Source organism: Macrotis lagotis, chromosome 1, assembly GCF_037893015.1.
Source record: "Macrotis lagotis isolate mMagLag1 chromosome 1, bilby.v1.9.chrom.fasta, whole genome shotgun sequence".
Lineage (NCBI taxonomy): Eukaryota > Metazoa > Chordata > Mammalia > Peramelemorphia > Peramelidae > Macrotis > Macrotis lagotis.
This window is the reverse complement of record NC_133658.1, coordinates 398,140,746-398,157,114: the sequence shown is the minus strand read 5'-3', so window position 1 is coordinate 398,157,114 and position 16,369 is coordinate 398,140,746. Positions and strand designations below refer to the sequence as shown.

At 35.8% G+C, this 16,369-nt stretch overlaps 1 protein-coding gene across 1 annotated transcript; it reads right to left on the bottom strand.

Annotated features, from left to right (window-relative positions):
* Positions 1 to 555: 555 nt before the first annotated feature.
* Positions 556 to 2,054, bottom strand: LOC141518358 (citrate synthase, mitochondrial-like). Its single transcript, XM_074230309.1, has one exon. The coding sequence runs from the start codon at positions 1,954 to 1,956 to the stop codon at positions 565 to 567; it is 1,392 nt and encodes a 463-aa protein (XP_074086410.1). The 5' UTR covers positions 1,957 to 2,054; the 3' UTR covers positions 556 to 564.
* Positions 2,055 to 16,369: the final 14,315 nt, after the last annotated feature.

Genomic DNA, 16,369 nt, shown 5'->3' with positions numbered 1-16,369 from the left:
GGGAGGTGAGCACCAGGTTGTATGTAAATGTGTTTGGGGTTGGTGCTGACACTCCCAACATGATTCCTTTGGAAAATGATTTTGGGGGCCAGGGTTCTGGTTTTTGGCCTACTTTTGGGGAAGTGTTTGTTGGGGTTGGGGGTAGGCTAAGTAAAACAAAGCCCTAAATCTCCAAAGTGAAGTGAATACAAATTCCCTGTAACCAACACTGACCATGTTGGGGCAGGGCATACCCTAGGCTTCCACTCTAGATGAGGCAGGGGGCCCCATCCTGGCCCAGATCTGTATTAGTCTTGTTCAATCTACAAGTCAATGGACAACTCCTATACTGGGCGGGGGAGAGGGACTGGTTAGGGGATAGTCTCATCTATCCTTTTTTAAAAAAATCTTAATTTACATTTTAAATAACCTCAAACTTAAGTGTCAGTGCCTCAAATATAATTTAATCCTAAATATTTAAAGGCCCCCTAAACAAAAACAAGAAAGTATGTACTGTCTGGCTTAGAAGTCTCCTCACTCCATAGGCATTCTTGTCCCCCTTCCTGCCCTGCCCAGTCCCCATCTTTACCCTGACTTGGAGTTTACAAACTTCATCAAGCCATCTGCGCTCATAGACTTGGGCCTCTCTAGGGGGAAGCCCAGGGCTCTGCTCCAAATCAGCCATGCCAGCACCCCCAGTGCCTGTGAAACCCCAAAGAGAACCATGTAGTAATTCATCTCTGTCATGCTGTAGTACTGCAGAAGCACCCCACTATGGGCATCTACATTGGGCCAAGGATTCTTGGCTTTGCCCTGCTCCAAAAGGACATCGGGTACAATCTTATAGAGTTGAGCCACCAGTTTAAACATGGGATCATTAGGCAGATGTTTCAAAGCAAATTCTCGCTGACAGGTATACCTCGGATCAGTTTTTCTTAATACAGCATGGCCATAGCCAGGTACTACCCTGCCTGAGTTGAGTGTGTTCCAGATGTATTCACGCAATTTTTCATCAGATACCTCTTTGCCAACTTCTTTCTGCAAATGTGTCAGCCAGACGAGTACTTCCTGGTTGGCTAATCCATGAAGTGGCCCAGCCAGACCATTCATGGCAGCTGCAAAGGACAGATAGGGATCTGAAAGAGCACTGCCCACCAGATGGCTAGTATGGGCACTTACATTGCCACCTTCATGGTCACTAAGGATTGTGAGGTATAAGCGCATGAGCTCAGTGAACTGGGCATCATTGTAGCCCAACATGCTGGTGAAGTTATGGGACCAGCCAAGTTTGGTGTCTATAGCCCTAATGCTGCTGCCTTCTCGATACAGATTCCGGTAGATCTTTGCTGCAACACAAGGTAGCTTGGCAATGAGATCCATGCAGTCTTCATAAATCAGCTCCCAGTATTTGGCCCGATTGATGCCTTCAGCATAAGCCCTAGCGAAGTTACTCTCACTATTAAGGGCAGTGATAGCTGCACTGAGTTGAGACATTGGATGCAGATTAGTAGGGAAGTTGTCCAACATGGTGACCACATGGGAGGGCAGAGCAGCCCATTCTTTGGAGAGCCAATTCACCTGTTCCTCATTTAGAATTTGTCTGGTCACAAGCAGCCAGAATAAACCCTCGGGAAGGGGTTCTTCCCCTCCCTTGACCTTAGGGAGCAACTTCTGCCACTCTGGGATACTGTAGCCACGGAAACGAATACCCTCATCAGGGTCCAAAACGGATGTTTCATATATTAATCCTTTCATCCCCCTCATGTCACCATACATCATGTCCACAGTGGTCTGCCCCACCACAGTCTTGCCATGCTGTTGCCTGAAGTTCTTGATTCTGGTTTGCTCCTTAGGTATCATGTCACTAAGGACATCCTTTAGATTTGAAGAAGCAGCACTGGCATGTCGGACAGCAAGAACAAGACAGGATGCATTCTTGGTCCCGAGGAGCCGGGCGGCCGCGGTGAGTAAGGCCATGGCGCACGGCCTGGGGAGCCGCCGCGCGGCGAGGGAGGGAGCGCCCCGCCGCAGGAGCCGGAGCCGCGGCCGCGCCGGAGCCCGCGCCGAGGAGCGGACAAGGCTGAAAGAAGGCGGCTCTGGAATATCCTTTCTTTTCCCTGTTTATAATCTTTTCTGAATGTTAAAACCTCTCTCTAGATGCTACCTCCATTTCTTCCTTAATTCTTACCACCTAAAATTGATCTTTCCTTCTGCATACTTCACTGCAAAAATACTTTTATGTGGACCTTTCTTTTTCTTTAGGAAGAAAGATTTAGAGCTAAAAGACCTCATGTAGTCTAATATGTCCAATTTTAGAGGAAATAACCCCAGAGAGATTAGCTTTGTCCAAGATCATGAAAATAGAAAGTAGCAGAACCAGGATTCATTTACAGGTCCACCAACTCCACTCTCTCTCTCTCTCTCTTTAAATTAATTAAAAAATTCAGTTCCAGTTCTCTACCCTTCCCCTAGACACTGAGAAATCAAGAAATATAAAATTTATTACAAATATGAAATCATACAAAACAAATTTCCATATATTGTGACAAAAGAGAAAAGATACTTGAATTGTACTGAGTTCATCAGTTTTTATATTTCAATAGTACTCCTTCATATTTAACTGCCATAACTTATTTATCCATTCCCCAATTGATAGGCACCCTCCCTTTCCTACCTACTCAATTTCTTTACTACCACAAAAAGTAGTTATAAATATATTTGTACATATGGATCTTTTGATTAAAAAATATCTTTTGGATGTAAATCTAGTTGCTGGAATGCTGGATCAAAGTGAATGCACAGTTTAAAAATTTTGAGACACAGTTCCAAACTGCTTTCCAGAAGAGTCAGACCTGTTCACAGCTCCATCAATGTTGCATTAGTGTATGTATTTTCTCACATCCTTTCCAGCATTCATCATTTTCTTTTTTATCAATCAATTTTATCAATCAATTTTTTTTATCAATCTTTACAACTTTGGTTGTAAAGTGGTACCTCAGAATTATTTCCTTTGCATTTCTCTGATTCTTAGTGATTTAGAGTATTTTAGTGTCTATTGATAACTTTGATTTCTTCCTCTGAAAATTGCTTATTTTTAATCCTTTGATCATTTATCACTTGGGAAGTGACTTGTATTCTTATACATTTGACTCAGTTTTTATATATTTAAGAAATGAAACCACAATAACATTTTATCAGAGTGCCTGAAATTTTCCTCTTCTGTTAGGTTGTAAACACATTAAAGTTATGGTGAGTGTTATGTTTCATTTTTATATGTTCAGCACCTAACAAAGTGTCTTACAAATAGGACTTATTTCCCAAATGTCTGTGTGTGTGTGTGTGTGTGTGTGTGTGTGTGTGTGTGTGTTTAATTGAATGGAATGGATCATGTGGTCTATATGCATTGAGACACTCTGATGATATAAATACAAAGGGCAAAAGTCTTATTTTTAGCCACATGGGTCTTCTTTAGATGTAGTCCCTTTGCTCAAACCTTTCTCAATCCCTACATGCATTGCTGTATACTCAAGCAGGACTACTTTTACAATTAGCTAAAATCTTTTTAAGAGGACATATTCCTATTGTCTTTCACTGTAGAGGGGGCCTTCCCTTCGAATTATCCCTGGCTACTGCTTTATAGCATTGGTGAGCTTTGATCTGGATTTACAGAACTTTCAAATTATCTGAGCTAGAAAAGATCCTAAAGGACATTTAATTTAAACCCTCCCAGTAGCAGAGATTCTGCTAGAAGACCTACAATGACAGAGAACTCCCTAGCTGAAATGATTTGTGCTTTTTTCTTACATACCATTATTTTAACTCATTTGTTCACCCAATTCATTTCTATAGATGGAAGATATAGGAAAGTGGTTAAGCAGAGTCTGGATTGCAGAGGGATTCCCTCAGTGGATGAAACATCTAATTGACTCCTTGGATTCCTTCTAATGCTAATATCCTAGAGTTCTGTGAATTTATTGTTTGGATCAATAAATAAAGTTTTTATTGAGTATAAGTGCTAGAGAAGCAAATATAAAGAATAAAACAATTCTTAATTTAAAGGAGTTTTCCCTGTCTTTCTCTAGTTTCCTTCAAGTCATAGTTAAAATCTTACCTTCTGCAAGAAACCTTTCCCTGTCCCCCTTGATTTTAGTGCCTTCTTTCCTACATTACATCCAAATTATTTTGTATACATTTTGTATGTACTGAGTTACTTGCATGTTTTCTTTCTCATTAGACTATGAGCTCTTGAGAGGAGAATTTTACTTTTGCCTTTCTTTGTGTCCCTAACATTGATCACAGTGTCTGGCATGAGATATGTACTTAATAAATTCTTATTGACTTGATTTAAGAGGGGAGATGAGTTATTATACAAATATAAAGGGAATAAATACAAAAAGGAATAAATTCAAGTAAAATTAAGATAGGCAGACAGGGCACATCAGTACAAGGAATAACTAAAAGAAGTTGATGTTAATGGAATTGAAGATGGAAAAATTGAATTCTATCCACACTTTTCAGAGACATGTACCAACTTTGTCAATGGGATTTCTAAATGTGGTACACAAAATAGATCTGAATATGCCAGATGGTGTCTGAACAGGTCAGACCCTCTGGCTTCTTTCTTTCTGGATCCTAGACATATTCATGCAGCCCAAGGCTTCTCAGCACATTGCTAAATCATATTAAACTGCCTGTCACTAAAAACCACTGGATTTTTTCTCTTTCACATGTTTTAATGTCTGCTATCCTGGGCATACACACTTAGTATATATCTCTATAGTTAGTATATATCTCTATTAAATTTCAGCCTGATCAAGATAGCCTCAGTCACAGGGAGATCAAATTGTCATCTGAATTTAGTTTCCCTGAGTCCAAAGTTCAACTTTGACATATCCTAGGTAGTCGAGAAAGATATTTCACCTCTTGGTGTACCAGGCAGCACCCTCAGACTCTAAATTGCAGGTAAGAGGTCCATCTACATTGTTTTTCTCACAAGGAACTCCTTGTACTAATGAAATCACAGACCTAGTTTTGAAAAAAGAGCAAAAGCTTAAAAGATTTGACTCATTGTGCAAGCCTATCAAGATCTTTTCCAATCTTGTTGTTCAGGGTTTTCATCATGTCTGACTCTTCATGATACCATTTTGGGATTTTCTTGGCAAAGCTACTCTAATGGTTAGCAATTTCCTTCTCTAGATCATTTTATAGATGAAGATCTGAGGCAAATAGAGTTTTATAACTTGCCCAGGATCACACAGTGTTTGATGTTGGATTCGAACTCATGAGTATGTCTGATTCCAAGGCTAGTGCTCTAGCCACTGTGCCATCCAGCGGCCCCCCAAATTTCAGAATATCAAGGAGAGGAGAGATTTCTTCAGTTATGGTAATCTTTTTTAGTCCAACTCTTTTTGACCCCATTTGGGGTTTTCTTGGCAAAGATACTAGAGTGGTTTGTCATTTTCTTCTCCACTTTTCTAGTTGAGGAACTGAAGCTAAAAGGTTAAGTGACTTGCCCAGGTCACAAGTGGATAGAACACTGACTCTGGAGTCAGAAGGACTTGAATTCAAATTCAACCTTAGACTCTAAAATATCTAAATCTGAATTTGACTCAGGAAAATGAGTCTTCCTGACTCCAGATCCAGTGCTTTAATCTATTGTATCACCTAACTGCCATTTCAATTCTAAAATACTTTCATCCAATGTATCTGCTATCCCTAATATAACCCAGAAGCCAATCAATAAACATGCCATGTATATTTTCAAACAATATAGAAAAATATTTAGCCCTGAATGGTCAAAGACAGATCCCTGAAACACTCAGCTACAGAGCTCATTCCAGGTCAACATTAATCAATTAATCATCTCTCTTTGTATCCAGTCATTCATCAAGTTCTTAACTCAGTTCAGTCCACACAGTTTAATTATTTCTAGTAGAATCATTGTCAAATCATTTTCAGAAATCTAGATAAGCATGTCTCTGGCATTCTTTTTCTTTCACATCTATCTCATCTGCCTAATGAAAAACTATGCATTCAAATACCAATACTTTATTTTTATTTCATTTCTCATATCAAAATCTTCTATAGATCACATAGTTTCTGGGTTGTGATATAGAAGGGGTAGAGGCAACATGAATAAAAGATGACCACCACATCCACATATAAAAGTTATTCCTATTAATTGGGGAGGTCCACAAGAATTTATTCTTGGAAGCTGACTCTTAGAATCAATGATTTTGGATCATAGGTTCACAGATTGAGAGCTGGAAAGGATCTTAGAGATCATTTAGACAAATCCCTCCATTTACAGATGAAGAAACTGAACCCCAAAAGTGACAGGGGCAAGCAGTTATCAAGTGATAGACCAAGTACTAGAGCCAAAGGCATTCTAGAAGATTGTCAGGGCAGAAACAGTAGTCAATCCTAGCACAGTGAGGGTTTATATCTAGTACTATTATTTTGTTAGGAAGTTTTATGAATAGTCAAAACAGAAGATTTTTAATTATTTAAGAGAGATATCTAATCTAGCAAGCCTCTGAAGGATATCCCAAGATTCTGATCAATGTACTCATGGATTTTGGTGTTCTGAACCTGCTTCTCAGCTCACACTACCTAGTGACTCTACAGACTTGCTGCAATCTGTGACCTCTCAAATGAAAGGTTAGGGACTCAAACTCTCATATCTTTTCCCCAGAATCTCTCTCAATGAAAGTTAGAACTTTTATTTCACCAAGAAAAGGACAGTGACCTGTCTTCCTCACTCAATAAAGTAAATTCTAAATCTAATGTCCCCTGCCACTGATCTTGTAGTCATTTTTTTCCCAACATGATTATTTCCTGTTTGAGCTAGTGACTAGCTTACTGTAGGGTAGAATAAAAAACTGTTAGAACTGAAAGACATCATATGGACAGCCACTAGCCCAACCTCCTCATTTTGAAGATAAAGAAACAGATCACACCACGAGGGATTTAGGATAATACATAATAACAATTTGTACAAAGTAGATGCTCATCCATTTGGGAATGGCTATACACATTGTGGTACGAGTAATGGAAAATATGAGGAAGACATTGAAACAGAAAATGATATATAGATATATGAGCTGAAGCAAAATGAAGTTGGGGAAGCAAGAAAGCAATAGACAAAATGATTACAACAATGAAAATGGAAAAAGCAACCACCATAAAGCAATTAAAAGTGAAAATTTCAGAGTTACAAAGAACAGGTATAGGACAGCAGAAAAGATGTGAGAAAATCTTATACAACTCCTTTTCAGAGGAGGGAAACCCAGTAATGTGGAATATTGCCCATAGTTTCAGACTTTTTGACATATCGATCAGTTTTGATAATTTTTTTCTTTCTTTTTTACTTTTTAAAATAATATTCTATGTTATATGAAATACTCTGTGGGAATCTTAAGGGGGAGAAAAATTGGGAGAAAATAATAAAATGTAAACACAAAAGATATAAATGAAATTATTTTAGAGTAATTTGGCTATATATATATATATTTATGTACATACATATGATTGTGCATATGTGTGTGTGTGTGTGTGTGTTTACTCAACACTTTCCTTAGAACTTTTTGAAGATTACAAGAGCTGGGAAATGTTTGAGAATATGGAATGTTTGAACTTGGAAAGTTCATCAAATCCAATACTTTTTAGACATTTCTTATGAACTTGTTATATTTTACCTTTTGGTATACTTATTTATATAGTTAAGCCTTATTTTGATGTTTATATGTCCTAAGCAATTAAGTGTCAGGAACCACTAATTATGTAAAGTAAACATTTAGAGAAGAAAATGAAATACTGGAATCTTATTTGATCTGCCCAAGATCAAAGAGTGAGCTGTTTCAGAACTGGTTCCTAAAACTGTTTTTTTTCTTTTCAGTGCTTCTGATTAGTCCTGTGAATAACTTTGGGAGGGTGGTTTCCTTAATCTGTCCTAATTTTCTCATTCCTACTCTGTAAAAAGAGGAAGTTGGCTTAAATAAATCCTTTCTTCTCTAATGGCCTATATCATATTTTAATGAACATAATTTTTTTTAGGTTTTTGCAAGGCGAATGGGGTTAAGTGGCTTGTCCAAGGCCACACAGCTAGGTAATTATTAAGTGTCTGAGACCAGATTTAAACCCAGGTACTCCTGACTCCAGGGCCGGTGCTTTATCCATGACACCACCTAGCCACCCTTTAATGAACATATTTGAGGTTTAACACTGAGAAACTACAATTACTTTCTGAATTTAATAGTATTTTATTTTTTATAGTTATATGACAAGAAAATTTTAGCATTATTTTTTACAAGAATTTGAATTGCTGAAAAGATCTGAGTCATACATAACTGATAATTATACAATGTTGCTACTACTATGTACAATGCTTTCCTGGTTCTGCTCATTTCACTTTGTATCAGTTTATACAAGTTTTTCCTAGGTTTTTCTGAAATCTTACTGTTAATCGTTTCCTAATTGCACAATAGTATTATATTACATCCATCCCCTCAATGTCTGATATTTGCCATCACAGAAATAGCTGCTATAAATATTTTTGCACATGTAGGTCCTTCCCCCCTCTTTATGATCTCTTTGGAATAGAGAACTAGTAGGGATATTACTGGGTCAAGGTATGCATAGTTTTATTGCCCTTTGACACAGTTTCAAATTGCTCTTATTTCATTCAATGACTAATTTTTAATTTGATTGATTCTTAATGTCTTATAGAATTATTTGCCTCAATTTGTTCAATTCTAACTTTTAAGGAATTATTTTTTCATTGAGTTTATGAACCTTCTTTTCCATTTGGCCAATCTTACTTGTTAAGCAGTTGTTTTCTTTTTCTAAGCTGTTGACTCTTTTTTTCATTATGCCTTCTCATTACTCTCATTTATTTCCCAATTTTTCTTCTTCTTCTCTTATATGAATTTTAAGCTCTGTTTTGAACTCTCCCATAGGTATATTGACATTTTGTCCTCTTCTGAGTTTGTGTCTTGATCTTCCCTGTCACCATAATGACTTTCTATGATCAGATTATTTTTGTTTGTTTTTTTAATTTATCTCTTTTTCCCTTTCTTTTAAATTTGAAGCCTTTTTTAAAAGGCAACTTTGAACATGAGTCAGTCTATCCTGAGAGATAGGTAAGTACCATCAGAACGGGTGGGAAATGGCCTTCATTGATCTCAGCTGATCAAAAGGGAGATGTGTTCAGATCCCCATATCCAGAGTGGTGGAGATGGATGGCTTGAGGCACTTATGATGCCTATTCCAGAGAAATCTGTGGGAACCCCAGGAAGAATTCTCTTTACTTGGGCAAAAAAAGATTTTTCACCATGTCTTTGTGTTGGTTCTGCTGTTTTCAGGATTTGTTTTTGAGCACTATTTTATTATTGTTTGGGGGGGTAAATATGGAAGAGTTACAGCAATTCACAGGTTACTACACCATCTCAACTCCTTGGAAGTCCAGCAACTGCAAATTAAAAAAACCCCCAACAAAATTTTATCCTTAAATAGGTAGTAACTAGCAGAGGTGGGATTCAAATTCAGATCCTCTGATACAAAAAGAAGGGGTCTTGCCACTACAACACATTTCTATTTGCCTAAGAATGCCTGGCCCTGTGTCCACACCAAGGATTTTTCTCTTTTGCTCTGACTTCTTTGAGTATTCAAACAGAAGACTTGGTTAGGATAGCAAGTATTTAGACATCAATTCAAATAAGGTACCTGATTTGGGAAATATTGTGAACCTGACATATTTAGAAAACATCATCATCATGGAAATGATCACCAGAAGAAGAGGACTGACATGAGTCAGTGTGAAATCTGCAGTTGACAGGCAGAGACAAGTAACTAATACAGAACTGTATTTTGGTACATCTGGCCTCTTCTGTACCTCAGGATATGGTGAATGACTATTGTGAGGAGTGACATTACTAACCACTTGACATTTTCCTGACAAAAATATTTACTCTTCAAAGAATAAAAATAATTTAAGGCTTGACCCAATGTATATCTACCAAATTGCATCTCTGCTGGTAGCAGAGAAAAGAGGGGAAAAATTCTGGATTTGAAGTCAGAGAACCTAGGTTTGAAATCCAAATCTGCTGCCTACCAACCATTTGGTCTTGGACAAGTTCTTTCACCTCTAAGTTTCCTCACCTGCAAAACTGGCAAGCTGAGTTAGATGCTATCTAATATCCCTTACAAATACAACATTCAATGATGCTCTGCTTGTTGACTGCTTTGAGGGGTCATGCTGAGGTCTTAGGTGCAAAAAGCATGAAGCTTCAGGGTTACCCAAAGATTCTCTTCCCTACATTAATCCCTTCTTTACACTCTGATTTAAACAAACCAGACTTTTTTTTCTCCTCACAGCATTCTGTTCTCTCAATAGGATCTAAGATCCTCGAGGACAGAGACAGTATTTTATTTTTCTCTATTGTCCTTAGTCCTATATACTGTATGAAAATAATAGATATTTAACTAAATGCAGTTAGTTGGTTCAGTGAATAAAGTACCCTGGATCTGGAGTCAGGAAGATGAGTCTTCCTGAGTTCAAATCTGACCTCAGATATTTATTAGCTGTGTGACCCTTATCAAATAGCTTAACCTGTTAACCCCAGTTTTGTCATCTGTAAAATGAGTTGAAAAATGGGAAACTACTGCAGTATCTTTGCCAAGAAAACCCTAAATGGGGTCACGAAGAGTGGGACATGACTGAAAAGAAATTACTAAACAAAAAACCAATTAAGTGCTTATTGATTGATATAATTAATTTGTCATATATTCATTCCACAAGCATCTTCTAAGCAGCAGCTATTTTGTATAAGGACTGAGTTGAGCAGAGATAAAGGTAAAAAAGGAATAGCCCACTCTCTCCCAAAACTCCAGGCTAACAGAGGGAGATAAGACATATTCACAATAAGACTAATAAGACTAATAAGACTAAATAAGACTAATAAGATAAATAAAGACTAATGTAAAATAGAACATGAGAAATGCATAGGAAAAAATATGATATGCCAGGAGATCACAGAGAATGATAGAACAGAGATTATGTAGGCTTCATTGTTCAGAATAAGAAGTCCTTCATTAATATTTGAAGTGTTCATGGACTGAGATTCCCTGGATGGAACAGAAAAGTTTTCATGGAAAATATAGCATTGCTTAGGGTTGGAACGTTAATAGGTTAAATTGAAAGGTAGGATGAATGAGATACAAGGAAGGGAATGAGAAAAACATAGAAGAGATAAAGTGGGGTATTTTTTGTTTGCGTACTGGACTTTTGTTTTGATTAGTCTAACAAGTAGTCTAATATTGGAGAAGCATGGCATATATAAAAGGCAAAGAGTTGATCAAAATAGGAAGGGTCTTAAATGCTAGGCTAAGAAATTTGGGCTTAACTAATCATGAGTTATTGAAAGAGCTTTTCAGAGGGGGTAGCTAGGTGACATAGGGGGTAGAGCACTGGCTCTGGAGTCAGGAGGATCTGAGTTCAAATCCAGCCTGAGACACTTAATAATTGCCTAGCTGTGGGACCTTGGGCAAATTACTTAACCCTATTGCCTTAAATAAATATTTTTTTTAAGAAAGAGAAACATTTATCAGAGATTATCAGAGAAACATGCTCAGATATATGTTTTAGAAAGGTTAATCTTCAGAATAACTAGCTGAGAGGCTATTGTCATTGTTGAGACAAAATGTAGTAAGGACTTGAATTAATTATCCATACTTCTACTTTGCTTAATGTAACATAAATATCAGCTTGCCTTTTCTGTCCCCTGTGCCTGGAATCCACTCCTTCCTTACATCCTCCTCTTAAAATCCTTAGCATCCTTTAAAGTACAGACCAAATGCCACTTCCTACATATTTATTTCCTGGTCCTCCCAAAAGTGCTTTCCCCAGCTCCCATCACTTCAAATTTAATTAAAAAAATTTATGTATATACTATATATATGTGTGTGTGTGCATCAAATATACTGCCTATTTATGCATACTGATGTGCATATATTCTAGTTCTCTCAACAGGATATTAAGATCCTTGAGGACAGAGAAAATATTTTACATAATGTAAAATTGAAGGTGTTCATTTCCATCTCCCTTTCACATATACTTCCCATTTCTCTTCCTTTTCTCTCAACCTTGTCTCTTCATTCTGAAAATCCAAGGTATTAGTTGGCAAGAGTTCATCCCTCTTAGAGGAATTTACAATTTTATAGGAAAACTTTAGTAGATCACTTGAAGAACAGAAATGAATCTTTCATGGTAGAACTTGGGTATTATGACAGAGCAGGGGAGAAATTTAGTGGTTGGGAAAAAGGAATACCTTGATCCTAAAACATCTTGACCCATACAACTCAAATCCAGATCTGATATTTTACAGTCTTTTTTGAAGATCTTTTCCAGTTCTAACAAACTATATTCAATATTCTAAGATCCAAGCACATGTAATTTTACAAGACTTGATGTTATTCTCTTAGATTACGAGTGCTAAAAGATTCCCTTTTCCCCTTTTCATAGTCCATCTCTCTCCTTTCACATGAGTTTAGAAAATGGAGGATAAGGAAAAGGAAGTGATTTTCACCTCCAGTTTTAAATAATCACAAAACCTCTGAAATGGAAGAGCCTTCAGAGCTCTACTACTACAACTCAGCTCTGAGCAAACCTCTGTTCCAGAGTTCTGGAGATTTATCATCTGGCTTTTTCTTGAAGAGTTTTAATAACAAAGAAGCCATTATCTCCCAAAGTTTTCTCTTCCACTTTTGTCTAGTTCTTATTACTATAAAGATTTAACTTCAATGAGTTGAACTCAGTCATTTAAAAAATATATATATAAATATTTCATTTGATTTCCAATTACATACAATAGTAGCTTCTACCAATCATTTTTGCAAGGTTTTGAATTTTACAAATATTTTTCTCCCTTTCTCCCTCCCTTCCCTCCCCCTCCCCCCAATAGAAGGCACTCTGATGTACTCTTTAAATTGACTTCCATGATATGCATTGATGCAAGTTGAATGTATTGAGAGAGAAAAAAACAGATCCTAAAGGAGGAAAGAAAACTTTAGAGATAGCAAAATTACATAATAAAAGTGACAACTTTTAAAAATTGAAGACAATAAACTTTGGTTTTCATTCAAGCTCCACAGTTCCTTCTCTGGATACAGGTGGCATTCTCCATCACAGATTCCCTAAAATTGTCCCTGATTATTGCATTGATGGATTGAGCAAATCCATCAGGGTTGATCATCACCCCATGTTGTTGTTTATCTTTCCAGTGTATTCTGAAATCCTGTCCCTCATTATTTCTTATAGAAAAATAGTGTTCCATCACATACATATACCACAATTTATTCAGCCATTCATCAATTGATGAGCATCCCCCCAATTTCCAGTTCTTTGCCACCACAAACAGAGGTGCTATGAATATTTTAGGTGGGATTTTTACCCCTTTTCATGATTTTTTCAGGATACAGACCTAGTAGTGGTATTGCTGGATCAAGGGGTATGCATGTTTTTATTGCCCTTTGGATATAATTCCAAATTGCTCTCCAGAAAGTTTGTATCAGTTCACAGATCTACCTATAATGCATTAGTGTTCCAGATATCCCACATCCCCTCCAACATTGATCATTATCATTTCTGAGAGGTGTGAAGTGGTACTTCAGAGATGCTTTAATTTGCATTTCTCTAATCAATAAGAACAAATTTTCTTACATAGCTTTGATTTCCTCACCTGAGAATTGCCTTTGCATATACCCTTTGTCAATTGAGGAATGAATTGTTTTAATATAAATTTTACTCAATTTTCTATATATTTTAGAAATGAGCCTCTTGTCAGAAATGCTAGTTGTAAAAATTGTTTGCCAATTTACTATATTCCTTTTGATATTGGTTACACTGGTTTTGTTTGTGTAAAAACTTTTTAATTTAATGTAATCATAAATATCATTTGTTTTTTATAATGTTCTCTATCTCTTTTTTGGTCATAAACTGCTTCCCTCTCCATTGATCAGTCAGGTAAACTATTCCTTGATCTACTAATTTGCTTATAATATTGTCTTTTATGTCTAAATCCTGCACTTGTTTTGACCTTATCTTGGTATAGAGTGTGAGATATTGGATTAATCCTAGTTTCTGCCATACTAATTTCCAGTTTTCTGAATAGTTTTTATCCAAGAGTAAGGTCTTATTCCAGAAGCTAGACTCTTTGGATTTATCAAAAAGTAAAGTATTATAATTATTTCTGGCTAGATTTTTTGTTGGGTATAATCTGTTCCACTGATCCACCATTCCATTTCTTAGCCAGTGCCAGACAGTTTTGATAACTGATGCTTTGAAATGTAATTTTAGATCTGGTATGGCTAGGCTGCTTCCTTTTACATTTTTTTCATTAAATCCCTTGATATTCTTAACTTTTTTGTTCCTCCATATAAATTTAGTTACAATTTTCTAGTTCACTAAAGTAATTTTTTGGAAGTTTGTTGGTATGGCACTAAATAAGTAGTTTAATTTGGGTAGAACTGTCATTTTTATTATATTAGCCCAGCCTTTCCATGAGCAGTGGATATTTATTCAGTTATTTAGATCTGAGATTATTTATGTGAAAAGTGTTTTATAGTTGATTTCATAGAGTTTCTGAATCTGTCTTGGCAATAGACACCCAAGTATTTTATGCTGTCTTTCTATCTCTTCCTGCTATATCTTGTTAGTAATATATAGACATGCTGAGGATTTATGTGGGTTTATTTTGTATCCTGTGATTTTGCTAAAGTTGCTAAATGTTTCTAGTAGTTTTTTAGATGATTTTTTAAGGTTCTCTAGGTATAGTATTATATTATATGCAAAGAGTGAGAGTTTTGTTTCTTCCTTCCCAATTCTAATTCCTTCAATTTCTTTTTCTTCTCTTATGGCTAAAATTAACATTTCTAATATAATATTGAATAATAGTGGTGATTAATGGGCATCTTTGTTTTACCCCTGATCTTATTGGGAAGGCTTCTGGATTATACCCATTGTATATAATACTTGATAGTTTCAGATACATACTGCTTATCATTTTATGGAATAATCCATTTATTCCTGCACTCTCTAGTGTTTTTAGTAGTAATGGGTACTGTAGTTTGTCAAAGGCCTTTTCAGCATCTATTGAGATAATAATGTGATTTCCATTAGGTTTGTTACTGATATAGTCAATTTTGCTGAGAGTTGTCCTAATATTGATCCAACTCTGCATTCCTGGAATATATCCTACTTGCTCACATTTTATTATCCTAGGGATAACTTGCTGTAATCACTTTGCTAATATTTTATTTATAATTTTTGCATCCATATTTATTAGGGAAATTGGTTTATAATTTTCTTTCTCTGCTTTGACTCTTCCAGATTTAGGTATCACCATTATAAATGTTGTCATAGAAGGAGTTAGGCAGAGTTCTGACTTCACCTATTTTTTTTTTCAGATAGTTTATATAGAATTGAATCCAATTATTCCTTGAATGTTTGATAGAATTCATTTGTGAATCCATCTGACCCTGGAGATTGTTTCTTGGACAGTTCATTGATGGTCTCTCAAGTTTCTTTTTCTGAGATAAGATTATTTAGGTATAGATTATTTAGGTATTTAATTTCCTTTTCTTTTAACTTGCACAATTTATATTTTTGTAAATATTCATCCATTTCATCTAGATTATCAAAGTTTTTAGTATATGGTTGGGCAAAATAGTTCCAAAGTATTATTATTTAAATTTATTTATTTTTTCATCAGTATGCACATGTATATTTTTAAGTTACAAAATTTCATTCCATCCTGCCTTCCCACCACTCTCCCCTCAGCAGCAAACAGTCAGGTTCACATTGCACATACATATTTTTGATAAACATGCTTACATATTAGTCATTTTTGGCATGAGGAATTAGGATTAAGGGAAAAATTAATATAAGAGATAATTTTTATAAAGTATTAATCAGATTCTGAAAGGTTATTTTTTCATTTGTTAATAGTTCCAAATTATTACTTTAATTTCCTCTTCATTAGTGTTGAATTCACCTTTTTCATTTTTGATAGAGTAATTTGGTTTTCTTGTTTCTTTTTTAATCAGATTAACCAAAGGTTTATCAATTTTATTTATTTTATAAAATGAACTCTGTGTTATTTTTCAGTTCAATAGTTTTTTGCTTTAGATTTTATTAATTTTCCTTTAATTTTCAGAATTTCTAATTGGGTATTCAATTGGAGATTTTTAATTTGTTCTTTTTCTAATTGTTTTAGTTACAGGCTCAGTTCATTGATTTCCTCCTTCTCTATTTTATTCATATGAGCATTTAGACACACATCCCCTAATAACTGCTTTGGCTGTATTCCATAAGTTTTGGGATGTTGTCTCATTA

Excerpts from the sequence above, each read along its gene's own strand:
- LOC141518358 (XM_074230309.1), bottom strand. The coding sequence starts at position 1,956 with ATGGCCTTACTCACCGCGGCCGCCCGGCTCCTCGGGACCAAGAATGCA.